Raw genomic sequence first — 14,295 nt, forward strand, 5'->3', positions numbered from 1 at the left:
ACCAACAAGTAACCTTAGGATGCTGAAACTTTCTAGTTCCTTCTTTTATTCTTTTATGTGATCACTGTATATTAGAGCTGCAGTGTCCAAAGTATCAAGTGGATTAATATATGAGCTACACCATGCATTTGCTCTCCAAACTCCAAGTCTGGTGTGCTTTTTCTCCATTCTCCCATGTTTTGTTTATCATCACAAACTAAAGAGACAGATATACAATTAGATTCTTCTGATAGATAGATGCATAAGAAGATAGATAAGTGGTAGACAGAAAAGTTCCTTGTTGTAGTTTCAGTAAACACCCAACAAGATTATTTTAAATAAAATTTAATTTAATTCACTTCAGAAAGTATTTACAAAAGTATTATAGTTTATCTTTTTGCAAGACACCAAGCTTCCTTCTGTCCTCCCCACTAGAATGTTTTCGGTTACTCCCTATGCTGCTGGGACGCTTGCCATATATATATGAATGTGTAGCCCTTCTTCTTTTATGCTGTTTCTATTGTTTTATTTTTTAAAGCCTAGCCATGATTTTTCTTTTCATAGATAAGACATGGTCGAACCAGACAAATACTATTTTTAGGGCAAATTTGTTATCTTGTGAAGAAAATAAATGTTCACTTTCTCCTCGTGCAAATATAAGAAACAGGGGTTATCCAACAATATTCCAGTGAGTCTACTAGTATATCTTACTAAATTAAATCCTCCTTGTGCTTATAAGAAATTGCAACATGAGAAAAACTGTTTTACCACACAAAATTAAAACCTGGTAAACAAATTTCAACAAAATTTTCTCTGTTCAAAATGATGCTTTCCAATTGCTTGATTCAGAGAAGAGGAAAGTGTTTGCAGCCTTGTCCTATGAGATACATTTAAATCCCATGTTTTGAAAATGTTTTCCATTTCTTTTGGTGGTGCTAGGGGTCAAATTCAGATATCACATATGCTAAACATCTGATTTTTCGATTAGCTACAGCCTCAGTACTAACTTTAATTAACAGGAATGACCACATTTCTTCAGTCTACTCTTGGAAAGAAAACCCCAGCAATATCAGTGAGGATTGAAAAGCTGTTGTTTCTGTTCTCTAGAACTTTCCATCCTTTGATGAACTTTGGTTTGTCTGTACCCATTCCTCTGAAATTGTTCTAGATACTGTAGGCATTGAAGAACAGTATGTGACCTTTTTAGTTAGTTTTAAGCTTGATTTCATTTTCCGTTAGCTCAGAATTGCCTGTGTTTATAGGCTACAATATAGTGATCTCTCATGTGATACTTGTGTAATCAAGTAGCACATCTTTCACCTCAAACATGTATGATTTCACTGTTACAAAAATATCCAGAGTCTTCTAAAAAGCCTTAAAATATAAAACGTATTATTCGTCATATGTACCATAACTACTGTCTACTAGAACACCAGAACCTATTCATCCTACTTCACTGGAACTCAGTGACTGAGAGCACCAATTGTCACCTTCTACTCCATTCTTCTTAACCTCTAGTTACCATTATTTTATACTCAATTTCTATGAGCTGAACTCTTGCAGGCTCATCATACATTATGCTGCATCTGCATATGGCTTATTTCACTTCTATCATTCAGGATCATATAAGATCGTTATAATCTGACCCATGGCAAGATTTCACCCTTTTAAGCTGAACAACATTCTACTGTGTAGATGCACCACATTGTCTTTATCTGTTCATTGTTTCCGTACAGTGAGGTTGATTCTAGATTCTGGCTGTGGTGCTGCAATAAACTTGGGAGTGATGACATCTTTTTGACAAGAAAGAATATTTGCTTTCTGTTTCCTTTATTCCGTTCTCTTTTAGATTTATCCATTTACTTGATTTACATAATTTGAATAGATTTTCTGTGGTCATTTGTATATATGGAAGATAAATATAGTAACTGGCTTGGAGAAAGATGGATGGTGCATTCCCTAAGTGAGGAGAAATGTAGAAACAATGCATGGAATTGGGCATATTTAAGTGTGATTCAGGACAAGAACAGACAGCATGGCTAGCTTCCTTTTGGGGCTGTTGCCATATACCTGGTCAGTGAAAGCTCCATATTCTGTCTAGCTATCTGTGTCCTCTCTCATGACCTAAGGAGACAGAGTAAACAGGAGACTGTTTTTTTCTATTTTTTGTACCTTCTTTAGCTTCAAAGAGAGAGAGAGAGAAATTACAACAGACTGATAGTTTCCATTTCCTGCCAAAGACTGTGAAACAGAGAACTGTATGCAAAATGCTTCTTGGGAGCGTGTTCTCAGGGGCTGTACTCATAAGGAAAGAAAACCAGATGTGGTAGCACATTCCCACGATCTCAGTAATCAGGAATCAGGAAGTTGAGGTAGGAGAACAAGAGTTCAAGACCAGCTTAGGCTACATCACAAGTTTCTGGCTACCCTGGGCTACATACAGAAACCGTGTCTCAAAACAAACAAGAAAAAAACATTAAAAATATTAAGAAAGAAAGAATGAGGAAGAGAGACGGACTGGCCTGTCCCACAATGTGGTTGCAGCTATAATGTCAGCTGATCCTAAAAGGCAGTGTTGGAGTTGTCTCAGGTTGAAGGGAGAAGACTAGGACCTTGTGTTGATTCCTCTGTCCGTGGTTAGCCATCAGCTACAATTGAGGACAAATCCCAAATGACAGATACAGTTGCTGATGGACCTTCTGTGTTGGTCCCCAAATAAAAAAGCACAGATAAGGCATCTTAACTAAGTACTTTATCCATATGGACCCCGAAAGTGCAAATGTTTTGTGGACATGCAATTTCCAGGGTCGTGTTTTATTCTACAGGTGGTCACTCACCCCTTCAAAACCATTGAGCTCCAGATGAAGAAGAAGGGATTCAAGATGGAAGTGGGACAGTACATTTTTGTGAAGTGCCCTAAGGTATCGAAGCTCGAATGGCACCCATTCACACTAACCTCTGCTCCTGAGGAAGACTTTTTTAGCATCCACATCCGTATTGTGGGAGACTGGACAGAGGGGCTATTCAATGCTTGTGGCTGCGATAAGCAAGAGTTCCAAGATGCCTGGAAACTACCTAAGTGAGTTTGGGACACATATTGTAAATGTGCATGCGTGTAGGAGAAATGGCTAAATAGTTGTGCTTTCCCCATATCTTAACACGTGATCTTCTAAGTGACAAGGTACAGTCGTTCAAAAAAATACATGGGTATTTCTCTGTGTTCACAATTGCATGTGGTGTGTTTATACATATGTTTACATATCTTGGGTGAACTATAAAGCATTGAGATAAAATATTAGTAATCCCCTCAACTTCCTTTAAATATGTAAAGGTCAAGCCAAATTATATTAACTTTTTCAGAGAAACAAAAAACATGTCAGGGATATTCTTAAATTTTAAATGATAGCATTTGTTTGAACAGACAATTTGCTTTGCATCTTTCTCTTCAGTTGCCTAACACAAACAAATGATGTCATTTTAAAAATCATGTCAGGAATTCAGTAGAAACTAAGTGTGTAATGCAATTAGGAATTTCAAATGTAGATTATCTTGCCAGGCATGGAGCCTATGTCTTATAATCCCAGGATTTGGGAAGCAGAAGCAGGAGAACCAGGAGTTCAGAGTTCTCACTGACTAGATAGAAACATTGAGGCTAGCCTGGGATACAAGAGTTCTCAATTCAAACAAACAAACAAACAAGCAAGTTACCAAGCAAGTAAGCAAACAGAGGGCTCTGTGCCTTGGTCAGTAAGAGCTTGCTGTGCAGACCAGATGTCCTGAGCCCAACCCTTGCTCCCCAGAATCCATGGTTGAAGGAGAGAAACTCCTGAAAATTGTCCTCTGATTTCATGTACTCTATGACATATGCATACACACAACAACACCACAAAACAAAAGGTCAAGTATAGTTTTCATAACAAGAGAGAGATTATGTGAATTGGAGAGATGGCTCAGAGCATTAACTGTTCTTCTAGAAGACCTGAGTTCGAGTGTGAGCACAAACAACTATCTGTAACTCCCATTCCAGGGAACCTATCATCCTTTTATAGCCTCTATGAGCACCAGGCATGTACATGGTACACAAGCATACATGCAGACAAAACACCCACATGAAAATAATAAAATTAAACAAATTTAAAGAGGCATATGTGTTGTGTGTAGAGGGAAAGAAGAGAAAGAAAAAGAAAAGAATTCATGGCAACCTAGCAAAGATTTTCAGTTCACTAATCATTCATATTCTTATTTTCAACCCCAGTGGTGGCACTGAGTGACTACTATGAAAGTCATTTTATAGAGGCTTCCTATATATACATTACCTCAGTTAGAGTCAGCATAGTGCCCATCTCCAACAGTAGGTATTCTGCTGTGCAGATCAATACATCCATAACTATTCCCTTCCCTTTCCATTCAGGATAGCAGTTGATGGGCCCTTTGGTACAGCCAGTGAAGATGTGTTCAGCTATGAGGTGGTGATGTTAGTGGGAGCTGGGATTGGAGTCACGCCTTTTGCCTCCATTCTCAAGTCTGTCTGGTACAAATATTGTGATAATGCCACCAGTCTGAAACTCAAAAAGGTAAGTTCCTCTTACTTGTTGGAGGGCCTGGATTAACCATCACTCTCTAAAAGGCTTTCAGAGATGGGGAAAATGGAGAAAAGGTTTAAGTGACTCCAGAGAGGCAGGCTTTCTTCAAGGGAGTAGAAGGTAGTTAGTGTGCATGTATATAAACAGACCTGTTAGTAAAAGCAATTTGCTGTATTTGTCTAGCAGTATTATCATAAAATTTGAGAAAAAGAGGAAGTAGTTACAACCCCAGCCTAACAGCTACACCTTGAGTCATTGCATGCGTGAGCACATATATATATAAACACATGTATACACACACACACACACACACACACACACACATCAAGCAGTGTTGAGGGTGGCAATCAAAGCTTCAAGTGTGCTACTCAAGTGCTCTATCCCTGAATTGTACCTCCTTCTCCTTGGATATTCTTTTCTAGCTTTCCCTCTGCAAATTTACGTATTTTTAGGAATTTATAAATATTAAATACATACAATTTAATACCCCAGTTTCCATAATTTTTAAGTAAAACGGAATGCATAATTGGAGATGGAGCGTAGGGCCTTACACCAAGTAGTCAAATGCTGAACCACTAAGATACAACTTGATACACATTTCCTTTTTTATATTGGGACAGGGACTCACTAGGTTGCCTGGCCTAGCCTTACATTTACTGTGCAGCCCAGGTAGGCCTTTAACTTATGTTCCTCTCTCCTCAGTCTCCAAAGCAGTGGTGATTACAGACCTGAACCGTTGGGATTCTAGGACAGTGGCAGTAGGCTGAACTGAAAGCATTAGATAATGATACTGACTGCTTTCAGCTCTTCAATATACTGCTTTTTAGCAGAATAGGGCATGGGACATGGAACTTTTTACTTGCTTATGGATGTCTCCTAGGGATGAATTTCCAGGGGACTGTTACACATTCCTTGAGGAAAGATGCCTTGTAAACTTCAGATTATTCTAGTAACTGTTAAGGTTGGTTCTGATAGGGTCATCGACCCCAGCTTCACATTTCATTCTTTTCTAGTGAAGAAGGTTTTGGTGGTACTACCTTTTCCCCTAGGAACTTGGGCGGGTCTAGCAGTCCCAGGCAGGGAAGATGTCCTGTGGCAGCCACTATGTTGATCCCTATGGCCTTTCTAAGAGCAAATATATAGGAAGTCAGGGATTCTGGGAAAGCAACAGCAGCCAGCAGAGGAAAACCAGCAAGGCACAAGGTGGGGGTTAACGACATATTTGTAAGCCTAAATCATCAACATATTGATTTACTTTTAAATATTTATTTTTATTTATGTCCGTGTATGTGTGTGTGTGTGTGCACATGCACCACATATGTAGGGGTGCAGCTAAAAATTAAAAGAGTGTATCAGATGCCATTGAGTAGGAGTAACAGGCAGTTGTGAGCCACTTGACACAGATGTTGGGAACAGAACTCTGATGCCCTGGAAGAGCAAAAAGCAGTCTAACCCAATGAACCACCTCTCTTTGCAGCTCCTGAAAACTATTTCCTGATCTGCCTGCTTAAAGATCAGAAGTTTGTGTAAAGTACCCTATGAAGGAAATATAATTTGGTAATACCCACAATGCCAGCACTTGAGAGGCAGAAATTGGAAGATCCTGAGTTTAAACTAGGGTCAATCTAGGCTATATTAAAGACCTGTCTTGAAACAATGACAAACATCTCCAGATTTCTGAGAAACTATTTCTAGGCATTCTGGACATCATGAAAAAGTTTAGAACATTAGAAACCCATTCGTTGAAGCTGATATAATCTGATTTGTGGCCTGTCCTCCTTCAGATCTACTTCTACTGGCTGTGCAGGGACACGCATGCCTTTGAGTGGTTTGCAGACCTGCTGCAGCTGCTGGAGACCCAGATGCAGGAAAGGAACAATGCTGACTTCCTCAGCTACAACATCTACCTTACTGGCTGGGATGAATCTCAGGTGAGGACAAGAATCCAGTTCTCAGGTAGCATGCTGGCTTCCTTTTACTTTTTTCAAAAATTCCATACAGTACTTTCCCTTCCCCACCAAAGACAGCTAATGGACTCAAGTGACCCAGCCTGGTCACAGTCACTAAGTATCATCATAAGATATTTAGACCATTGAGACTAGATTCCAAACTAAGGGGCATGTGTTGATATGAGAACATTGTTCCCACCAAAGAGCTGGAATCTCAAGGCAGGTGGACAAGACTCATCAAACGGTAATGGGAAGGAAAATCTATCCCCCTCTCTTGTATATAGTCCTTAATTTATATGTTATGTATGTTGTATGATATATGTAATACATTTATATTCAGTCAGCTCTCCATATACTTGAGTTCTGCATCTATATGCCCCAGCAACCTAATCAAAATATTTGGGGAAAAGGTAACAATACTAAATATGCATTCTTTTTCTTATAATTGCTCCTTAAACAATACAGTGTAACTACTAGTTACATAGGGCTTCCATTGCCTGAGGTGTCATAACTAATCTAGATATGACTCAAAGTATGTAAGAGACTTGAGCACTTAGAGATTTGAGTATCAAAGGATTGGGGTCCTACAATCCTTTGAAGACTGATTCTGTTCCAGGTATTGTTTTTAGTGTTTATACAGATTGTCTAATTTTTATGTCATCAGCAACTACTATTCTCTAAATTTTATTGAAGAATAAAAGCCTAGAACTGATTAGTTTATTTGCATAAACGGCATCCAACAAGTGAACAGCAGAGTCCAAATGCACTCAGCAATTCCCAGCAGTCTGTGGCTATTAATAACAAATAGATCGACATATATATGATGAAGAAAGTTGGATATATAGTATATATGCAGATATGTAAATGAATATGTGTCATGAAAAATATTTGGAGACCACTAAAATAAGTCACTTGTCTTCAACTGAATGCAATATAGTCTCCCCCCAGGATCATTTAGCAGTATAAGCATCTTATAATTGGCAAGGTTAAGAAATGCTGTATGAAGCCTCATTGGGGCCTGTATGTTTAGTTATAAATGTCAGTATGGGAAGAGAGTCTCAATTGTTTAAATATTTATATCAACCTGGCTTATAGGCATATCTGTCATGGATTGTCTTGGTTGCTAACTGATGTGGAGAGATGCAGCCCATTGTAGGTGGTGCCAGTCCCTAGGAGGGGAATCTGAACTATATAGGACAGAAGAAAGCTTATATAGAAGCAGAAAGCAAGCTGCTTTGGGGGATTTCTTTCCTGACTATGGATATAACTAGCTGTTTCAAGTTCCTGCTGCCTTGACTTCTCCACAATGATGGACTGTAACCTGCAATTGTGAGACAAATAAAGCCTTTCTCTCATAAGTAGATTTTATAATACTTGTGACAGAGACAAGAAAAGAAACTAGCACAGGTTCCCTGTAGTATGAATTTGCCTTTCTTAGAGGGTGATATGGTCCTTGGGGGCAAAAGAAGAACTTCACACTTTTGTATCAACCAGGGAGGAAATAGTTAACTTTCATAATGTTTGGTTTAGCCTAGTAGTCAGCTAACACTTGCTCTATGAGACCTTGAGGTCAGGCTATGTCTAAAACAGGGAGGAATAGTGACTGACTGTATTTACGGTCATCAGTTTACATCTTAGCTTTGTGAGTTTAGGACTAGGAAAGAGGAGTTCATTGAGTGACTGTCATCAGTTTCCCTTTGGCTCCGTAGGTGTTCAAAGCCCCGCCCACTGGTTCATCTTGAACCCTGTCAGGCGTCACAAGCAGCTGCATGTCTAGATCATTTACTGAGAGGCTGGGACTGGTTTCTTTTTGATCCAGCAACAGAAGCTCAACTCTTGAAAATGAATTACAAGCAGTTGGCAGATTTCCCATCACAACCTTGAAGTCCACCTCCTCCTAAATGTTCTAATCCACTGCCTACACACACTAACTGGCCTAGCAATGAAGGTCCTATATGCACTTGCCTCTAGGGGCTGAGCTTTTAGTGTATACAAAGGACACATCTCATTCTGGGGACAGTTATTCTTCTCATTTTGTCATCTCATCTTTGTTTGTGTTATATTTTTATTTTTACCTTTTGATTTATGCTGACCTTATTTGGATTGTAAAAGAAGGATTTTCTCTTTCATGCAGTCCTGCCTCCAATGGTCTCTTCCTCAACACCTGAACTTTTACAAAGCTTTTTAGAAAGGCACATTCTGTCAAGGGAGTTACTATTGACTGTGCCATATGTCTCCTAAAGAACTGACTTATTGATACCCACATGTCTAGTATAATACCTTGATAGCAGGTGGGTACAGAGGACCCTTCCTGAAGAATATCATCTCCTGCTATCATAACGTCTCTGTGTGTTAAGTAGTAAGAGCTTGATTTGTGAAATATGTTATACCATGTCTCTTTTGTTTCTGAGTATGTATCCTTTGCTACAGGCCAATCACTTTGCTGTGCACCATGATGAAGAGAAAGATGTGATCACAGGCCTAAAACAGAAGACTCTCTATGGACGGCCCAACTGGGATAATGAGTTCAAGACCATTGCAAGTAAACACCCTAAGTAAGGAGTCCTCCATTCAAGTGCTCTGGAAGCATGTGGTCTGCCTAACGCAGCAGTAACTGACCATTAACATTTCCATGCTGTGATGGGGTTGAATTCTTATCCAACAGATGTCTGATAGCTCTGACTTTTAGAAATAACCTTTAACTCATAGCAAAATCACATGGAGAGTAATTCTCTCAATGTTATAACCCATAGCATTTCTCTTCTTTAGGTGTCCAAATGTCACTATTATATATATTGATTTTAAATAGTGAGAACATCTTATGCTTACTATTAAGACTATTATACCTTCACTTTCAGATCAAGTGTCTGAATCTAAAAAGTAAGTTGACAGATGACATGGTGTCTTTCTATTGTTACTACAGTTTTAGCCATCATGAAACCCTGAGGAAATCCCCCTGTCACATAGAACACATGAGAAACTCAATATCTTACTCTAAATATATCTTTTCAAATAGATGTGGCAAGCACATTGACTTGCCGCTGCAACATGATGTGCTCTACAAATGTGGAGGGCTGCATGAATAGCTATTCTTAGAAGTATGCAGCCCATCGGCCCTAGGTCTCATACGCCTGCTTAACTTGAACCATTGCTTTCTACACTTTAATGAGCACAAAAATTACCTTGCTATGTTATTACATATAGACTCTGATTTATTAGGTCTGAAATGGGGCCCAGAAACCTGCATTACTAAAAACATGATGCTTTTTAAGATGGCATGGACCACATTTTGAAAAGCAGGGATTTCACCTGTAAGACTTCAGAGGATGAAGCTGCTGTCAGAGTTGAGGCACCCAATGGGGGTGTGTTACTGATTTGAAAATACTAGAAAGATTTGTGGGCTTGAGTTCAACAGGAAAGTACACCTTAGCTTTGCTTATTAGCCATGTGTCTTAGTCAGGGTTCCTATTCCTGCACAAAACATCATGACCAAGAAGCAAGTTGGAGAGGAAAGGGTTTATTTGCCTTACACTTTCAGATCATAGTGCATTACTGAAGGAAGTCAGAACAGGAGCTCACACAGGGAAGGAAACCTGGAAGCAGGAGCTGATGCAGAGGCTATGGAGGAATGCTGCTTACTGGCTGGCTTCCCCTGTCTTGCTCAGCTTGCTCTCTTATAGAACCTAGGACTACCAGCCAGGGATGGCACCACCCACAATAGGCTTGGCCCTCACCCTTGATACTAATTGAGAAAATGCCTTACAGCTGGATCTCATGGAGGCATTTCCTCAGGGGAGGCTCCTTTCTCTGCGATAACTCCAGCTTGTGTCAAGTTGACACACAAAACCAGCCAGTACAAGATAATATCATTTGGTAGAAATTCCCAAAACCCCTCCTTGGGATTCATTTTCTGGGGATGTCAACTCCATTTGAGTTTTTCAGCCATTTCTATACTCAGTCCTCAAATCTGCTCCTTGTGAGTAAATTGTTTATTTTTGTCACTTGTGAAAAAATTAGGAATGACCTAATTAGAGTCACCTAAAATTAGAGTGACCTCAACTTAACAGGAAATTTACTACCCTCTTTGCTGCCCAACTCATGCCAAAGCCTGAAACTTTCTTTTCTTTCTCCAAAGCACCAGAATAGGTGTTTTCCTGTGTGGCCCCGAAGCCTTGGCTAAAACTCTCAGTAAACAGAGCATCTCCAACTCGGAGTCCGGTCCTCGTGGAGTCCACTTCATTTTCAACAAGGAAAACTTCTAACTCAGCTCTTTCACCAGGAAAACAGTGTATGCTGCCAAATGTCCTGATATTGCCAGTTGATTGTAGGAGAGGAGGAGGAGAGGAAACTATAGTGACACAGGCCCCCTAAAAAGAATTCCAAAGATTGTTGCTAGACATAGGTCATATTTACATGGAGCTTCATGGTTTCGGAGCAGTTTTTACAAACATTGTTATGTTGCATTGTTTCATAATTCTCTCTGCCATGCCAAAAGAGGGTAAGGCAAAAACATTTTCTGGACTTGTTCTAGGATAAACAATAGGAGCTCAAATGAGTTCAGCACCTTCCTTCCTATTCAGAAGCTGAAACCAGATCTAAGACATCTGACACCAGGTTTAGTCATCTTTTCACATTTAATACCAGATTGTCTCAAGACTCAGTTTTTAAACTTTCCCTCAAAAAACAAAAACAAAACAAAACAAAAAAACAAACAACAACAACAACAAAAAACCCCAAAGAGTAGCTCATCATTCTTCATTGTTGTTTCATCTTTAACCTTAGCATCATGCTAAAGGAGACTTTTAATAGAGGAGCTAGTAACAGTATCGACACAGAAGTTTATTCCAGTTTAACCAGCACAACAGCCTAACTGGGTCAGAGATTATTCCTACTAAGAAATATTAGACAGATTGGGAGTTAAAGTAGCACTCTGCATTTATCATGGTGTTCGGCAGAATTGGTGTTCAAGGTCAGTTTATTGAATGAATGAATAAATGAATGAACAAATAGATGCAAACATTCAGAACTATGTCATAATGGAATGCTTGGCCAAAGACAGAATTACCCTTTTGTTTCTTTTACACACCAAAGCATCCTGATTCCCCTGGGAGTAGAGAGAAAGATATGACCCAGCAGGATGGCCCGACCTATTCTTCCAACTGTCATTTTAAGGCAAGAGGGATGAATTCAGAGACATACCCTCCTATGATGATGCTGGCTAACACTTCTAGTTCTAGTCTGTAAACTGGAAAAGTAAAACACATTCATTTACTGACAAAAATGGTCTGCTCCAGCCAACCCTTGTGAAGTTTGAACTGAATTCTAGCAAATGTATACCTGATAATATATATCCTGCTTAGAATCCATTTCTCCTTTGGCTTAAATACCTACACAAATAGATCTCATGTGTATAGACAATAACTTGGGTTTTTTTATTACAGCATTTTCATCATCACTAGTACCAGCATCACTGTTTCCCGAAAATATAAATCCTAGAAACCATAATCCCCAAATAACTGGCTTGAGGTAAAATCACACTCAATATTTTATGGGTATCCATAAATGCAAGATGGAGTCTGAATCACTGCTAGAGTAGTCCACATGTGAAAAAAACAAAAACAACAAAAAAAAAAAAAAAAAAAAAAAACCTACCCCTGTTTCTGGGAACTAAAAGCATTTCTGATTACACCCCCCCCCCAGGGATACAAAGATTTGTAACTATTCAGCTTTGGTAATGAGGAAGGAAGCATAGAGGGCAGAGGCCTTGATGGTGAGAAAGCATGGAGACAATAGTAGGAAAGGAAAGCACACTCACAGGGGGAAGGTCTCACGGTGCTTGGCATTCACCCTCCATTTCTACTTGGTGTGTATCACATGTAATTCAAGGATGCATGTGCTCATCTTGTTTTGACTTCATATAGCATTGCATAGTTTCAGTTCTGGTGACAAATTTTGCTATTGTATGGGCATTTTGAAGGAACTGGACAAAATGAGAGCTCAGATTCTCCTTATATCCCTGCTATGTCCTTGTTCTCTTAACATCCTTAGAGCACCAAAGGCTGGTTCTGACAAATAAGGCCTTCCTAGATATGCACATGGACCCATGAGAATTGTTGCCCTTGGACAACGGTCCAGACAGACCCTTCATGTTGCACCCTAGGCATTAGTTCATTCATTCAACATACATTTGTTTGGTATAATTAATATGAGTCTGTTTTTAACTATTTGTGGCAAAGTTTGAGCTAGAGGGAGATCTCAGTTACAAGGACTCTGAAAATACCTTTCTAACAAAACTGGTAATGAGTCTGTTGCTCCAATAATATTTCTCCAGTTTTCTGGGTTTTTTTTCCCTTTTTTCCTTTATTCTTCTCGCACACAATAGATCCAGCCGACAGCCTCCCTCCTCCACCTCTCCCAGCCCTGCCTCCACACCTCTCCCACAGAACCATTGCTCCTCTGTTTCCCTTCAAAAAAAGAGCAGGCCTCCCAGGAATATCAACTGAACAAGATGCAATAAGAATAGGCACAAACCCTCATATCAAGGCTGCTTGAGGCAACCCAGGAGGAGGAAAAGGGTCCCATAAGCAGGCAATAGCTGATATCAACATAGTTCCCAAAATAGAGATCTATCCTGAGTTGTTCTGGTTAGGAGATGGAAAATGAGTGCACATGTGCTTCTCATTTGAGAACATCCTTCTTTTTCCTCCCAAATCTACAGCTCCCAGCTCCTAGCCCCCAGCCGCCAGCTGCCAGCAGAGCCCTTTCCGTATTTAGTTCTTAGAATTTAGTAAGATACTGAGATCTGTCTTTAGTAACAAATCTAAAATGAGAAAATATGGCTAGAAATGATTTTCTTCGTTTTTCCCGCTTTTGCAATATCATGTTTATGGAATTTGAATACTTACAGCCATTGTATGTGAATAGTTGGGGTGGGGGGAGAAGATGATCTGGGGATAAGTTTTAGAAATAGCTATTAAAGCTTGCTTTGATGCTGAAATCCGTGATCTTTCCCTGTGTCTTTATTATTGAACTTGTCATTAAAGGGTGAATTCAACGAACAAAGATCCCATCTTTTATCAAGAAGGTTGTTCTAAATATGTCCATCAGTTACAGCGCCCCCTGTCTAGGTAATGCATGGAGCCCTGAGCATATGTTTTGGGCTGAGTTGGTTGTTGTTACAATGGATGCAAAGCACATCACCAAAGGCGAATGGTAATAACAGAAATAGCAACCATTTAGTGAGCACCTACTACTATGTCAAACATTTTGCATACACCTCAGCAACAGCACAAAGCCATTTTAACCCTAAGCTTGTTGATAAGAAAACTATCCAAGGAAAGATAATTAATAAGCAAAGGTCTCACAGTTAATAGATGGCTATGCCAACATTAAATCTCCATGTTCTAGCAATTGGGCCTATGTTCTTTCCACTAGCAGATTAAATAAAGTTCATGGAACCAAAATATTGAGAATGGTTGGGTAAGGGTGGCAGTAGAAATTAAGCATCTTGGTACGTCACTTTTAAATTCAAATAAATTAGGATGCTAGAGGGAGAAGAAAGAAAGCCAGAGTGATGGAATTGTATTTAAAATATATGGAAATATATTATAAAAAAGGGAGGGGTCGGGTGCTCTGGTGTATCCATGCAAGAAAGCACTCAAGAGACTGAGTCAGAATTATAAATTCAAGGCTACATTGTTCTGCATATCCAGACTTTGTTTTAACCCCGTCCCCCACAAACAAAAGGCTACTTTTTTGGGGAAAAAAGATCATGACTCAATTTA

At 39.4% G+C, this 14,295-nt stretch overlaps 1 protein-coding gene across 1 annotated transcript in view; it reads left to right on the top strand.

The window, feature by feature from the left end:
* Positions 1–13,512, top strand: part of LOC116069354 (cytochrome b-245 heavy chain) — a 33,407-nt gene extending 19,895 nt beyond the window's left edge. Inside the window, exons 9-13 of the mRNA XM_031339947.1 lie at positions 2,805–3,058; positions 4,391–4,553; positions 6,347–6,493; positions 8,942–9,066; positions 10,647–13,512. Of these exons, the coding sequence (XP_031195807.1) occupies positions 2,805–3,058; positions 4,391–4,553; positions 6,347–6,493; positions 8,942–9,066; positions 10,647–10,773 (816 nt within the window). The 3' untranslated portion in view covers positions 10,774–13,512. The remainder of the gene's footprint in view (positions 1–2,804; positions 3,059–4,390; positions 4,554–6,346; positions 6,494–8,941; positions 9,067–10,646) is intronic.
* The last annotated feature ends 783 nt before the right edge of the window (positions 13,513–14,295 follow it).

The sequence above is a fragment of the Mastomys coucha genome, chromosome X (genome assembly GCF_008632895.1).
Source record: "Mastomys coucha isolate ucsf_1 chromosome X, UCSF_Mcou_1, whole genome shotgun sequence".
Lineage (NCBI taxonomy): Eukaryota > Metazoa > Chordata > Mammalia > Rodentia > Muridae > Mastomys > Mastomys coucha.